The sequence below is a fragment of the Quercus suber genome, unplaced genomic scaffold, assembly GCF_002906115.3.
Source record: "Quercus suber isolate HL8 unplaced genomic scaffold, Cork oak 2.0 scaffold_645, whole genome shotgun sequence".
Lineage (NCBI taxonomy): Eukaryota > Viridiplantae > Streptophyta > Magnoliopsida > Fagales > Fagaceae > Quercus > Quercus suber.
Window position 1 is genome coordinate 212,389 of NW_027070086.1, and position 14,728 is coordinate 227,116.

The following is a 14,728-nucleotide window of genomic DNA, read 5'->3' on the forward strand; positions in this document are numbered from 1 at the left end:
TAATAATCTTCCTTGTCAAAAGAGTTATCAAGGTTTCTTTTTCTTAAATTAATGACTTGCTTTGCTTAAAATTTTTTTAATGACTTGCACTTCTTTGCGTCAGGCATATTAGCATTAATCTGTGTACCTAAATCATGGCTACACTAGTGTGCAATTCCTTTCATATACACATATACAATTAAAAAAAATCATAATTACTTGGTTTAAATTATACATTTTTTTGAAAAATTGTTCAAATTATACATGGTATTAGCTTACACATTTTTTAAACTATACAATTCTAAAATATGTAATGGTTTCTCATTATATGTGTGTATATATATATATATATAAAATAAAATTGAACTCCAATTAAAATCCAATTTAAAATCTAATTGGATTTGGATTCTTTGATTTTTACACTCAATAATTCATTTGTTACAAAAATTAAAAATTAGATGGGACACTTGACGCAAATTGAGAATCCAATTGAAATCTAATTGAATTTTCTCTACTGTAGTCCATAGTCTCTATTTAATTAGAGAATTTGAAAACAAATTTTTGTTTGGATTGATCTTAGTGAGTTGCCGATTTGTGGACACCAGGACATACATGATGCTCCCCTAAAGGTTTATATTTTAAATAAAGAGTTTGGTGAAAAATATTTTTGTTTGGATTTGGTCACAACGGAGTTGCCAATGTAATCACTGCAATGTTGCCACTTATTTTATATTTGTTAATGTATAAACAAAACAAGAAACAAAAATCCATTTTATTTAAAAGTAAGTCCATGGATAAGAAGAAACAAGTTACTTTCAACAAAGACAAGTTTTGGGATTAAGTTAGGATGTGTAAAGGTGTGAGATACCCATGCATGTCCAATATATTCAATTCAGTTTGCTTAATTTACTAGTGGCAAAGCTGGAATTTTTCTAGAGAAGGCCAAATTAAATATAACTGAATTTTTATGTACAAAAAAAAATTAAACAAAGAAAATACTTTATTTCATAAATTAAATTTGACCCAACAAAGTTGTCTCATACATTCTTTTATGGTATTACGATTATTTATAGTTAATTTTGAACTTTCTTCACTCAAAAACTCATTTTTTTCATCTATGGCGCAAAATACGCACTGCATCTGCATAGTTGTTATTGAGATGGGGAGAGTACTAGTGATTGTTTTAGCATTTTTAAATGGTTCAACTATGTACAGTTTGAAATGGAAAATATATAATTTTATAAACTAATTATGAAACTTTTTTTTTTTTTTTTTTTGGTTGGTAGTATGAACAGTTAGACAAAATTGTGTTTAAGTACCTCTTAATTATAATTGAAAAACTCAAACTATTATTAACAAATATAAATTATAAAAATATATTGAAATATATCAGGCAGCGACACTATTATACCCACACCATTAATTTGGACAAAAAAAAAAAAAAGGCAAAAATGCAAAACTGACCCTCTAACTTTCACCGTTTTTCATTTCAGTCCTCTAATTTTCATTTTTGTCAATTCAGTTCTCTAACTTTCAATTTTTTGTCAATTCAAGACTCCGTTATTGTGTTGTTACTGCTGTCGTTTGAATCAGTAAAACGACGCCGTTTTGTCTTTTTTTTTTTATTTATTTTTTTTTCGGAATTAAAATCAGAAAAAAAAAAAGAAAAAAGAAAAAAGAAAAAAGAAAAGAAAAAAGAAAAAAACATTAAGGGGGATGCCGTTCCCCTTCCCTTGAAATCAAAAGAAAACCATGTACCTAAATCCCTAACTTGTGAAATTTTGAGAGAGGGAGAGTGAGCCAGTTTGAGAGAGAGAGAGAGAGACTGAGTTCACCGCCACCACCCCACCGTAAAATTCGCAGTGTAAACCACTACCACCTTCGTTGCTCTACCTTGACTGAATTGGTGATACGGTTTTGAATCGGTGCTCTACCTTGCCTTACCATAGCTCCTCCTTGCCTCTCCTTTGCTTCTTTCCTAGCCACTTTGCAGGTATATTTTTGTAGCTTAATGACTAAATACTTCACTCATATTTTTGCAGCTTCGGAATTGGTGACCCTCCAACTAATCTGTATATAAATGGGTCATCTCATAAATACCTTCACCCACCAACACTTCTCTCATAATTACCTTCACCTAGCAAAGAATAAGCACAAGAATAGTTTTAGTGTGTTTTTTTTGGGTATATGTAGTAGCAGAACAATGAGTTGTGTATTTTATAAAGCTGGTGACTTTTTTTGTTGGAAAGTATTTTTTTTTTTGTATTTTGTTTGTTTATGTTGGACTTTATTGACTGTTAGGTGAGAACGGGATAATCAACTTTATATGGTTTATTTTTTATTTTTTTGAGTGGATAATATATATTTTTTTGTCTGTCTGCTGAACATCTTCACATGCAATTTTATTGTTTTGAAACAATTTGGTCCCCACTTGGAGGAATTGTTTGCTGTGTGGGGTATTTAGATGTCAGCACTTTATTTTTCTGTTGGGCTAATAGTGTGTGTGGGGTTACTTAACACTGTCTTTGTCAGCTAAAATACTTATGTTGTGTGCTGACTTTTTTCATTTTAAACTTTTAGAGGGAAGATGATTGGTCAGAATTTTACATTAGTTCTTCACTACAATGGAGTATTGCACCACTCAGTTAAGAAGAGGACGTATATAGGTGGCAAGGTGAAAGTATATGATAATGTGGATTCGGATTGCTTTTTTGTACCGGAGGTTAAGAATTTTTGTGTGGAGTTAGGGGTATTGGATTATGTCCAGTTTTATTATCTTGTGCCTGGCTTAGATCTTGACAATGACCTAAGATATTGTCTACTGACGGTGATAGTCATGAATTATTTAAGTGTCTTGATCCCATTGATCCTAAAATAGATATTTATGTAGAACATGCAACCCCTGTTCAGAAACAATTATTCGTTAGGGATGTCAGTGTTGTTGATGCTGCAAATTTGGTTGGTTGTGGTGTTGGTGTGGAGGGTGTGGGTATTGATGACATTGATGGTGATTGTGATGATAATGAAGTTGATGTGGAGAATGGGGATGTTGATGAAGTTGATGTTGAGGATGGGGATGAGGATGAGGCTCTTGCGGATGATGAGTTTGAGGAGGGTGGTAATGTAGTTGATGAAGGGAATGGTGTTAGGGCCAAGGATGGGAATGGTGTCATGGGAGATGTGGATTATGAATAGTATGACTCTGACTATGATGACCCAACCAATGAATAATTATATGAAATTACTGTGGATGACTACACAATTCAGCCCACCATAACCCACAACAACCAGCCCTCACAAGAACTCACAAATGTCATCCATCCATTGTCACACCCACCTAATTTTGCAAACCAATCACCATCCCACCTAGATCTAGTTCCAACTCTTTTTAATTGGCTGTTGGACGAAATTCCAAGTGGATCCGACTATGCATCCTCGGATCAGTTGCATTCTCCCGACAATTCTGATAGTGAGCAAAAGGAAAAAATTACTTGAATTCAAAAGTGAATACTTAAAGGATCCTGAGTTTGTGTTGGGGATGTCATTTAGGGACAACAAGCACTTCAAAGAGTTTGCACGAGCTTACAAATTGAAGCATGGATATGGCATCAAGTTGTCAAAGAATAAGAAGGCTAGGGTGAGGTATAAATGTGTTGAAGGTTGTCATTGGAAAGTGTCTGCAAGTATTGATAAGGAGGCAAACTTCCGGATTTGTGCGTTGTATGATACTCATACATGCATTAGATCTTTCCATAGTAGGCAAGTTTCTGCACAATGGGTGGCAGAAAAGTATGTTGATCAGTTTCAAACTAATATTGAATTTAAAGCTAAAAATTTGGTAGTTGCAGTGGGGTGGGATGTTACTGTGGAGCTTGCCTTCTCGAAGGCATATAGAGTTAGAGACATTGCTAGAGGCATGGTAAGAGGGGACTTTTATGAGCAATACACCAAGGTTAGACGCTATTGTGCGGAGTTGAGAAGATCTAACGAAACCTTGAATTGACAAAAAATTGAAAGTTAGAGGACTGAATTGACAAAAATAAAAATTAGATGACTGAAATGAAAAATGGTAAAAGTTAGAAGGTCAATTTTGCATTTTTGCTAAAAAAAAAACAATCAACACAAAATATCTATAACGTACTCACACCGCAGCACAAATCCAAATATAATAGATTTAAACATAAAATAATCAGTATTATATAACACGGCACAAATCCACAACCCACTCACACATAATCACAAATCCAAGCCTTTCATTTAGCACAAATCCACAAGCACTCAAATCATAATGCAGCACAGATCGAAGCCTTTCATTTAACACTGCAATTGTAAACTCAAACTTGTAAGAATTTAATTTTTTTAATTAATGGATATTATAATTTGAAACTGAAAATTTTTGTTTAGAGTTTGAACCCTTAGCTGTTTCTTTTACTACCAATTTTAAAAAAATTATTGAATTTGTCAATCAGGCAGTTAATTAATTCAGTATAAGAAAACAAAGGATTTTACATTAGTTATAATTTTTTTTTTTTGTTTATATTTCCTTTTAAATATTTTTGATGAAAATATAATAAGATAATGTAATGAAAGTTTATTTATTTTATTACCATGTGGTATATATTAATATTAAAAAATATATAATTTTTATAATTTAATATTCCAATATATTAATTTGCCGCCCTTAGCAAAAATAAAGTTACCCCTTTTGAGCGGTGAACAAAGCAAACTATTAGAAACCGACTTTTACTCTTATTCCGATTAACAATCGGATTAGGAATACTTTCACAATATAAAACCTGTGTTTACTCAGTGTTTTTCAGAATAGATCAAATTCTTTTCTTCTTTCTGTTTATCAATATGCAATTCGTTCAACTTAATCCTCGGGTATCCAATCGAGTCTGGCAGCCAGAGATCAACGTCGACCACGTTGATTCATGGCAACGATCATCGAAGGTTCAAGCTTATGTCAAGTTCTTTGTACAAGTAAAACGCCGAACACTGTACCGAACATGCGAAGGAAATCTTGTTTTATTACGCAGCGGATCAAGTCAAGTCTCTAGCACCAAAGGTGTGTTCTTAGATTTGGACATGTTCAAGAGCTATGACTACTCGTGTCGAGAAATATCGATTCTTCTCGGTTATAGACCTGAAGTCCACGAAGATTTTCATGCCTGTATAGCCGATGAAGTGGTTTGCTTTGCACGAAAGATTGGCAACTGGGTTTCTAACATGGGTCGTAAAGTGTTGCCTATATATGTGGATATTATCGTGGAAGAGGACTTTTTGCGCGATGAAAGGTATTGGATTACTAGGGCTTTGAGGGAATCGGCAATGGAGTTTGAGAGAAGAAGAAGATATGGTATGGTGCCAGCAAGCAAGTCGGCGTTGAAGGGGATGTTGAAGAGGGTGAGAGTGGAAGATTGCGTTGAGGGTTCGGAAGCAAAGAGAAGACGTGTACGTGAAAGAGAGAGTTGCACCATATGTCTGGAAGAGTTTGAAGTAGGTTCTGAAGCCTTGTGCATGCCTTGCACTCATGTATTTCACGCTGGATGCATAGTGAAGTGGCTGAAAGAGAGCCATTATTGTCCTGTTTGTCGCTTTGAGGTGCCTACTAGTTAGATATTCTTGGTTGCTTTTGGTTGAATATGTATATAAATTTTTTTTTTTAATGAGAATACATCTTTGAGCCAAAGTAAATCAATCATATTAAGATTTTCTTTTATTCAAATTACAGAACTGTCTATTTCTTTAGATATATGCTAGTCGACTCTCTTCACATTTGAGATTTGTACAGATTTAAAGTCTGGTAGCTTTTGACATTTTTGTTTGTGTGGAATATGAATTCTATGGATCAAATCCATTCATTATAATTTTTTTATTTTAATGTCAGTGGATTGTCCCAAAACAAGAAAAATACAATACTTAATTAGTAGATATGATGATGTTGATTGAATTTGGAAGATTCTCTTTTTATTCCTGCCAATTGGTTGTATTTGGAAGATTGGGAATTAATCGAGAGTAATTGTGTCTGGACATGCTTCCATATTGTAGGTGACCCTTCAAATTAGTATTAGACTCAGAATTCGAGTTAAGGCTTGTAATAAAGATATGGGTTTGAATCCAAAGATATGCAATCGTCCCGTTTAAAGCCTAAAATTACACTTTGTTTACCTATGGTTTGTCCGAAAAACATTTTATTTCAAGTGAATAAAGTGCCAGTTTTTAAACTACAAGTAGGCAAAATGTTTTTTTGTATAAACTACATATGGGCAAAGTGTAATTTTCGCTTATTAATAATGACATCAAAATGATTACACGGAGCATCTTGAATTTGCAAATTGCTTAATTTGCTTGAGGTGGGCAAAAAAAGAAGATACAATCAAATCAAAGGAAGAAGAGATAACTTGAAAATTAAGACAAAAAGTAATAATTCTACCAATATTTGGCATTTCTAAAACAATTCAAACTAGGGATGAATCATGTAAATACATAGTGAAGCATGTTTGCTACAATCTCTCCACACTACAACAAACTTTAGTTATTTCGACCCTCTTTTATCGAAGGTTTACTAAAATCTGTCGATACAATTTATACATACAAATGTGCTTGGTTATATTACTAAACTAAACTTTATCTCAAAGGTTATTAGGTCCCTCAAAGTAAGTTAAAACACCTTTGAAATAAATGTGAAAAAAAGAGTGGGCCAGTTTTGTACCAAAACATTTACATTTTTCAGCCCACAACCCTTGATAAAATTTGACAAAATTTTCAACCCTTGGAAAAAACCCACAAAAAAATTTAAAAAGATAGCCACAGCCTTTTGATAAAATATTTGTTCACTCTGTTACAGAAACTGAGAAAGCATACAGCTCAAAGAGCTCGATGATCATGGAAATCGCACAGCTCCAATTAGGTACGAATTGATCTCCGCAATTTGTGACTCTTCGTCTCTCCTGGCGTTGTGTTCTCAGCTCCGATTAGGTACGAATTGATCATGGAAGTCACAAACCCTGATTTCGTCTTTGATTTTTTTTTTTGGGTTTATCCACACTTTTTCATTGATTTCCCCATGATTTTCGTTTCACATTTCTTAGTTTTCTGAGAAATGGAAGTCATGCTTTCTCTCATTCTCTCAGCAATGGTGTTCAAGGTTTCTCACGTTGAGACCAAGCCAATCGATGGCCAAAAGCCTGGTACCTCTCGTCTCAACAAGAAGGTTCAATTTCCCTTTCTTTCTATTCAATTCAATTCAATTCGATTCGATTCGATTCTTTCACTGTTGCACTCTAATGTTCATTGCTTTTTATTTGATCTATTGCGTTGCACTAAATCAATCACTTTATCGAAATTAAACCATGCAAATTCGATCTCTATCTGATCGAATTGATCAATTTTGATGCAGAATCAGATTATTCAAAAACTTGTTTTTTTCATTCAGATTCTCATCGAATCAGATCTTAGTATAACTGCACTACTTGTTTGGTGTTTGGATCAGTGAGGCTTGTGAAAATCAATTTGAATTCGCTGTCTTTTCATATTATGACTGTGTTGATGAATGAATATTGATTTCTCTATTTCGCTTTGGATTCAAGAACTATTAGTTTATCAATTGCTGAGTTACTACGCAATTGTTGATATATGTGTTAATTTATATTGTTTGTTGTTTTATTGTGTGGAAAATGCTTGGGCACTCTCTTTGTCTTTGTTTGTAGTATTTGGATCTAATGCGTATTAATTTAATAATTAATTTGCTTCAGACCTAGCTTTTTAATTTTTAATTATCAAAGGTTTGGCTTCAAGGCTCTCGGCATTATTTTGGAGTATCATATTCTCTGTGCAAGGCCTAGTTATGCTGAAAATGTGTGTGAATTTTATGAATTATGAAGGTTCAAATTAGTGGGATGATATTTGTTATGGAATATCATGATCCTTGCATTGTCGTATGTCCATTTGGGCAATTTTTTTTGGGTGTCAGTGGTGATGTTAAGCCTTCTTTGATTGATTTTCAGAGATTAGTACAGCAACAGCTGACACAGTATCCTACATCAGAGGAGTTGAGTATTGGGAAAATTAAGTTCAAAGCATTTGATTTGGGAGGTCATCAGATTGCTCGCAGAGTCTGGAAGGAGTACTAGGCCAAGGTAAGCCATTTGCAAAAAGCCAAGCTAAGCTAGTTTTGTAGCTATGTATTGTGTTATCTGTGCAAAGTTTTCTTGCAGCGTCTTTTTCATCCAGATCCACATTCTGTCCCCAGGTGTTATTGTAAAGCCGATTGATATTTGTATGTTTGTGGAGCTATCTATGCTTACACATTATTGCTCTTTCTCATTGTTCTTTAAATTTGAGATAAGGGGGAAAAACCTGCATTCTATAGTTATGTATTGCTTTTTGTACATATGCAAAAAGCAAAGTTTAGAAATTTAGAGGTTGGTTTCTCTGAAATAAATTATCCATTTTTGTTTGGCATTTTGAGCTATGCAAAATTTATCACCTCAGTATTACAGGTTGGCATTAATTTTTTAAATATGTTGAAATTTGGTCAATTTTACACAAGTAATATTATTGCATGATTTATCTCAATAGTATTTTTTCTGCAAACCGAATGCCTCTCAAAACTGTAATGTTGAAATCACCCGATATCAACCATTGTTAAGTGAATCTCTTGTACTTGGGATGAGTTTTTAAGATTAGGAGAGGGACTTTTGAGCAATCATAAGTAATTGATCTAGTAATGGTCATGAATTGTTCCTTGGTAAGGTTCATGGAACATAATAGATTCATATAATCCCCTACATTTGATTTGCATGTGTACCTTTTTTTTATTTTTTATTTTTTTAAAGGTTATTGTAGTTGTGGTTTGGAGTAGGAATGTGTGTCTCTAGTATAGGATGCCATGATTACTATGCTTGTTTTAAGATCTATGTTGTGGTCTTTTATTAGTTTATATAGGTGTAAGTTTATTTATTGGATGATTTGGTATCTCACTAGTTTTGGTTCCACAGAAGTTTGTTCCTACTTTTAGGTTATTCTTCATATGTTTCTTCTGGTATTCCTTACATGTTTCAATTTCATAATCTGTTTCATTATCTCTTTTTCAGAAACTTGAGGGCACCCATAATGGTTGAAATGTTCAATAGCACTAGCTAATAACTTCTTGCTTTGGAGATGATGATGAAGAATAAAATGTATCAAAACTTTTAACTCTTGGACAAATTTGGTCTTTGTATAGTGTGACTGTTGATATCTTTTCTCTTAAACAATAATTGACATATCACTTTTGAGACCATTGATATCACTTTGCTATACATCAATATCATAGCATATCATCCCAACAATTGTAATTTTGTGTGTGTGTATTTTTTGTGCATGATTGGGGGTTTTTTTTTTTTTTATTTTTTAAATAAAATCTTATTTTGAGGGTCAAAAGACACCTTAAATAACCTAATTTATCAAGAGTTGTAAATGTAAATCTTTTAAACCTTGGTAAAATGTTATTTAAGGGTCTCTTGACCCTTAAAATAAGATTAGAGCACTTGTTTTGAGGCCTATGAAGCCCTTTAAAATTTCTTTTTCGACGGTATAAGTTTCAAAAGTTATCAAAAGACGATAGAGCTCTTAAAATAATTTTTCTTAGGGGTTTTTAATACTTTTTTCAAGGGTTCTGACCCTTAAAAAAAGTCAAATTTGTTGTAGTCCAGCACCACCAGTATCTACAGATACAATTTTTTTCAAAACTTTATATATAATTTGTTGTAGAGGTTGATTTTAATATTGGTGGATAATTACTTTCAAATTTACCACTTTTCATTTATCACTCATAATTAACCACTTCAAAAATGGTATATTTAGACTTTCTCTTTTACTAATTCACTAGTGAATAAACATGCTTCAAAAGCAATATGTATATATATATATATATAACCAAGAATTCCTTTATCCTAGAAAAGACTGACAAGTTTTTAATTAACAAACAAAAAGTTGGAAAGACTAACTAGCTAGTTCAGGAAAGAAAAAAAAATTGGAAAGACAAATAAAACTTAAATCATAATGAGCAAGTTAAAAGCAGCAAAACAACACTTATAGCTACCCTCATGCAAGAGTAATATTGCAACATAAACTCAAACCTAAACTACCATAAGTACCAATCAGTGTATGGAAAAATGTCAAAGTAGTATACACTGTTTAGAACAAGTGCCTCATTATTGTTATGAGTGACTCTGACTCTGACCTAGCTCTCTGCACTCTCTTGTTTAAAAAGAGAGTCCCCAGTGAAGCGTTCAGGGGAACTCTAGGGGACATCTGATGCGCTGTGTGTTACTCTTACCACTTCATGGTTGCTTGGTACGACTATGGCTCTAAACGTAGTATTTATAGTGACTAGTGAGTTCCTAGGTTTAGTTTCATACATAGGTTGTTAGGTTTTGTTCAAATGGAGAAGACAAAGCCATGGCAGTGAACCTGGACAGAACTGTGGACTAGGTTGAACTTTAAGAATAATCTTGAGATGAAAGGCCACGTGCAATTCTAGCTTTCAATCTGTCTATTTGTTCAGCCTCTCCTTTTCACCTTTATCAACCTAAATTTTTTGTAGATTCCGGTATATCCATCAAAATTCTGGTTGCCACTCGCCGAAGGACTTCTTTAATTAGAGGGAAAGACAAAACCAGAAACTTGAAGCCTGCTATATATTGAGTATCTATCTAAGTACCAGGCCCACAGCTTTTTGAACACCAATCAAATCTTTGACATAATATTCCAAAATTAACCATGTCCCAAAACTTATTCATCGATAAACACAACTTTCTCACAAGTTGTTTGAAGTGACAATGGCAAAGTTGCAATTAATTGTAGATAATATATATAGTAGTGTCAGTAATAGGTCAGGGGCTGAAATGGCTAGCCACCCAATAATAAAACCTGAAAATGGTGTATTCATAATTTAATGAAGAAAGTTTACCTCTATTTTGGTTTTGGCTAAAATTTCTTCAACCTACTACGTTGTAACTGATAAAATGATTCATTTGTATTTTTATAGTTATATAACATGTTTAATGAGTCATGAGAGACTTGTTTCAATTATATATGTGGATATAGTTTTACAAGTCTCCATGTATTAGGTTAGAGGAGATTTGTGCACATCTGTTTGGAAGAAAACATTGTTCTTATTTAATAGCATCATTCACTTAAAATTAAATAAACAAAAACACTATGAAAACGATCAATTAAAGTATTAATGAAAGCTTTTATAGATTATGGTGGTTCTCTTATGCCATTTGGTTTATTGGTTGAGGATATGAAGATTTGTTCTTAGTTTTTTGTTCAATTACATTACTCTCATATTAGAATAGAAAGTAATAACTTAGCTCGCAATCTGGCTAGCCATGCACTAAATGTTCTAGACTATACTATGCTATGTGGATGAATAATGTTCGTCCACATTTTATTTCTGTACTCTAAGTTGACATAGCCGATTTTTCTTAATATAAGCATTATTGCCTTTTTCCAATTTTTTTTAAAAAATGTAAAGTATTAATATCACATTTTTTTTTCCTTTTGATATTCATTTTATTTCTATATGTATAACTCATTAATTTTTTGAGCATTTTAAGCATAAATTCATAAAAATATAAGTAAATCTCTCTGGAACCATTTTTTTTTTTTTTCGTAAAGAACAATATTTTTTAATTTTAAATTTAGAGTCATAGGAATGCATGAATTTTTTTTTCTTTATAAAGTGCTATGATTTGGGATATGTTTGTCATCGACCAAAAAAAAGAATTGTTTATTTAGTCTTTACCATTATTATATTTCTATTATGTTATATTGTACGCATTGAGATATATAAAAACGACATTTATTATTTAAATTATTTAAAATTAGTTGATTTATATATGTTCTATATTTTCAAAAACTATTGTTAATACTCATATCTTTAATATGTAATTAACATTAATCTATTTAACAAAACAACATTGATTTAAAATATTTCATTACATATGACTTAACGAAAAGATATATTTGTCATGAATTATATAAAATTGATTTGATGAAATTTTTTAATACCAAAAATTAAGATAGAAAATAAATCATGTTAAAATTTTTTGATATGGTTATCTTGGCACCATTGAAAACATTTCTAACACCACCGCATAATGGACCTATATGAAAATGAATAACAATTTACCATTTAAGAAAGTCTTGAAAATGTGTTGTGAAAAAGTTGGAACTGAATGTACTAGTAACCGGTCTATGGATTAGTGCTCTTGGAGTTGTCGGCCTAATGTTTAAGGTAATTAAGCTTTACTTATATGAAAAAGATTGAAGAGGATAGGTCTTAGAAATGATAATAGAAAAAGCTTGGGAGAACTTCTAGCCACTCACCTCAATATTCTTCCCTGCCCTCCTATTCTTCCCACAATTCTGACCAGGTTCAGTTCGGGAAACTTAATTCGTATACGTGGATAACTCTCAGCTTTTAACTGTTCTATCTCTTCTCCATAAGGGCACCAGTTTCTGTGTATATGAATGAATTAGCACAGAGAGCCTCCATTATAAATATGGTAGGTTTGGTGTGCATTTTCTTACCACCAAACCATACCAAGAGAAAGGAAGAGTCAGGTGTCTCCTAGAGTTCCCTTGAGCACTTCACCAGGGCATTTTTTACACCCTTAATGAAGGGGGTTCTGCTCTACTGAAGTGTTTGGGGGAACTCTGGGTGGCAACTGACATTTGAATAAAGCCTAGAATCTTCTTACTCAAAGAGTTATCAAGTTTAGTTCTTGCTAACCCAAATCTTTAATCTTCTTAGTCAAAAGAGTTATGAAGGTTTATTTGATAGCCTAAATCATGGTTACAATGAACTAGCCTGTTCCGTCTTTCTTGCTTTTTCTGCTTCCTAAAGTTTAGCGAATGCTCACTCAAAAAGTTTCAAGAAAAAAAAAAAATCTGCCACTGTCAATTTCATTAATTTTTTTGGTGCAATTTGAATACTGTTTTTAATGCTTCCTACTCAAGTTTAGATATGTTTTGTGGGTATTTCAGCATTTTGTGAATTTTAAAATTTTCCACTGTGTCGTGTTTTTATGCCATTGCAGTGCTGCATGTTCGGTTCTCCTAGATGATCAAAAATCCTCTGCCTTGCAATTTTTGTCCATTGCAGTGATGCAGCACCTGCTTTTGTCATTCCTGCTTTTGCAATTTTTGTCCATGTATGTTTTGAAAAGCAAATTAAAATATCTCAATCTTGCTTAGGTCAATTGTGTGACAGTAATTACGTACAGTTTTCATTGATTAGTATGATCATGGGGGTTCTAAAAGACCATTGGTTTGTCTTGATTCTTCGACAAATTACCATAGGTCTTAACCTGATGATCATTAATATGTAGCATATATTACTGCATACATTAATATGGCTTCAAGCCAACAAAATAAATAAATAAATAAATAAAAAATGGCATACACTATGGCCATGCCTTTGCAATGGGCTTACTTTTCTTAAAAAACACAAAATAAACTAAAGCATTCCTTATAGGATAGCATTTATAAACAACCAACAATTGTACCCATCACAAAGCACGACCTGTCGTATTAATCATTCAACCTAATTCAATATATGAGGCACATATCCTATTTCATCATTGTGTGTTGTGGCTATAATTTCAAGAAAGTGCCTTAGCACACAGATGGAGAAGTGGAACTAATCTTTATTTTTTATATTATTTCCTTAAAGAGAAAATTTAGAGGGAAGAGTTTAATATTTCAAGGTATAATTGTTTTTTTTAGAAATAAATACACACAAGAAAGAAAGAATGATGTTCTAATACAAAAGTACACTACAAATTGCAATCAAAAGCAAATGTATAGCTTTAGATTTCATAAAATCCTAATGGTAGGAATTTACTTGTCACTTGACCCGATTTCATCACATGAGAAATGAAAGCAAGATAATTTCAACAGCCAAGCCAAAGCCAACTCACATGATGACATGTCATTCCATTCAGCAGCTACAAGACAAGATCACTTAGCTAACGATGACTCAGCATCAAGTGAAGCCAGTTGGTCACAAGGCAATTTACAGTTATGCAGTTTATCAAATTAACAGACTTTGTTAAACAGGTTGTCAAGTAGTTGTTATCAAACAATTGAGGTAGTTGAGTCCAATTTGTAAAGAAATGTAATAAACTATCCTTTATTCTTACCCATAAATAGGAGAGCTATGTATCATTCAAATTATATGGAATATAGTAAGCAAATGTGCATAACTTCTTGTAAATTTTTCATCTCTCTCAAAGATTTTGTTAAAGAATGTTGTAAGGCCATCCGCTAACCAGGTCTAATAAAGAAACTCATATTAGACAATCAGATGATGGTTGGGTCATTAATTACAATGAATTTCTATAGAAATTTACTCTGTAAAGCCAAACACACATATATGATTTTTCAAGGAAAAAAAACACATCTAAATTTATAAATATCAAATGCACACATGCTTTATTTTTGAATTTCATCAAAAACAAAATATAACCATTCATTTTTTAAAATCTACCACCAAGTCATGATTTTTTTTTTCCCTTATTTTCCACGAAATTGTGAAGTGAAGCTTAAGGCTCTTGCACTATAAGAGAGATTAGGTTGCCAAAAAAAAGAGGAAGAAGATAGGGATAACAAACATAGCAGAGAAGGTTAGATTCCTAACCAATGAAATTAATAACTTACACATGGTAAAAAAGAGTGATATATATGAAGAATC

The 14,728-nt window shown here is 32.5% G+C and overlaps 1 protein-coding gene and 1 long non-coding RNA gene across 3 annotated transcripts; both read left to right on the forward strand.

The window, feature by feature from the left end:
- The first annotated feature begins 4,836 nt into the window (after positions 1 to 4,836).
- Positions 4,837 to 5,598, forward strand: LOC112032377 (uncharacterized). The gene has a single exon (XM_024065144.1). It carries the CDS (start codon positions 4,837 to 4,839, stop codon positions 5,596 to 5,598), a length of 762 nt encoding a protein of 253 aa, XP_023920912.1.
- Positions 5,599 to 6,743: 1,145 nt separating this feature from the next.
- On the forward strand, positions 6,744 to 9,314 carry LOC112032365 (uncharacterized). 2 transcript variants are annotated; one of them, XR_002885085.2, is made up of 4 exons: positions 6,744 to 6,960; positions 7,074 to 7,195; positions 7,989 to 8,120; positions 9,078 to 9,314. It is a non-coding gene; the product is annotated as an uncharacterized LOC112032365 (long non-coding RNA). The 2 variants fall into 2 exon arrangements; XR_002885084.2 differs by having other exon boundaries at positions 6,751 to 6,960; positions 7,116 to 7,195.
- Positions 9,315 to 14,728: the final 5,414 nt, after the last annotated feature.

Coding starts and splice junctions, on each gene's coding strand:
- LOC112032377 (XM_024065144.1), top strand. CDS start 4,837: ATGCAATTCGTTCAACTTAATCCTCGGGTATCCAATCGAGTCTGGCAG.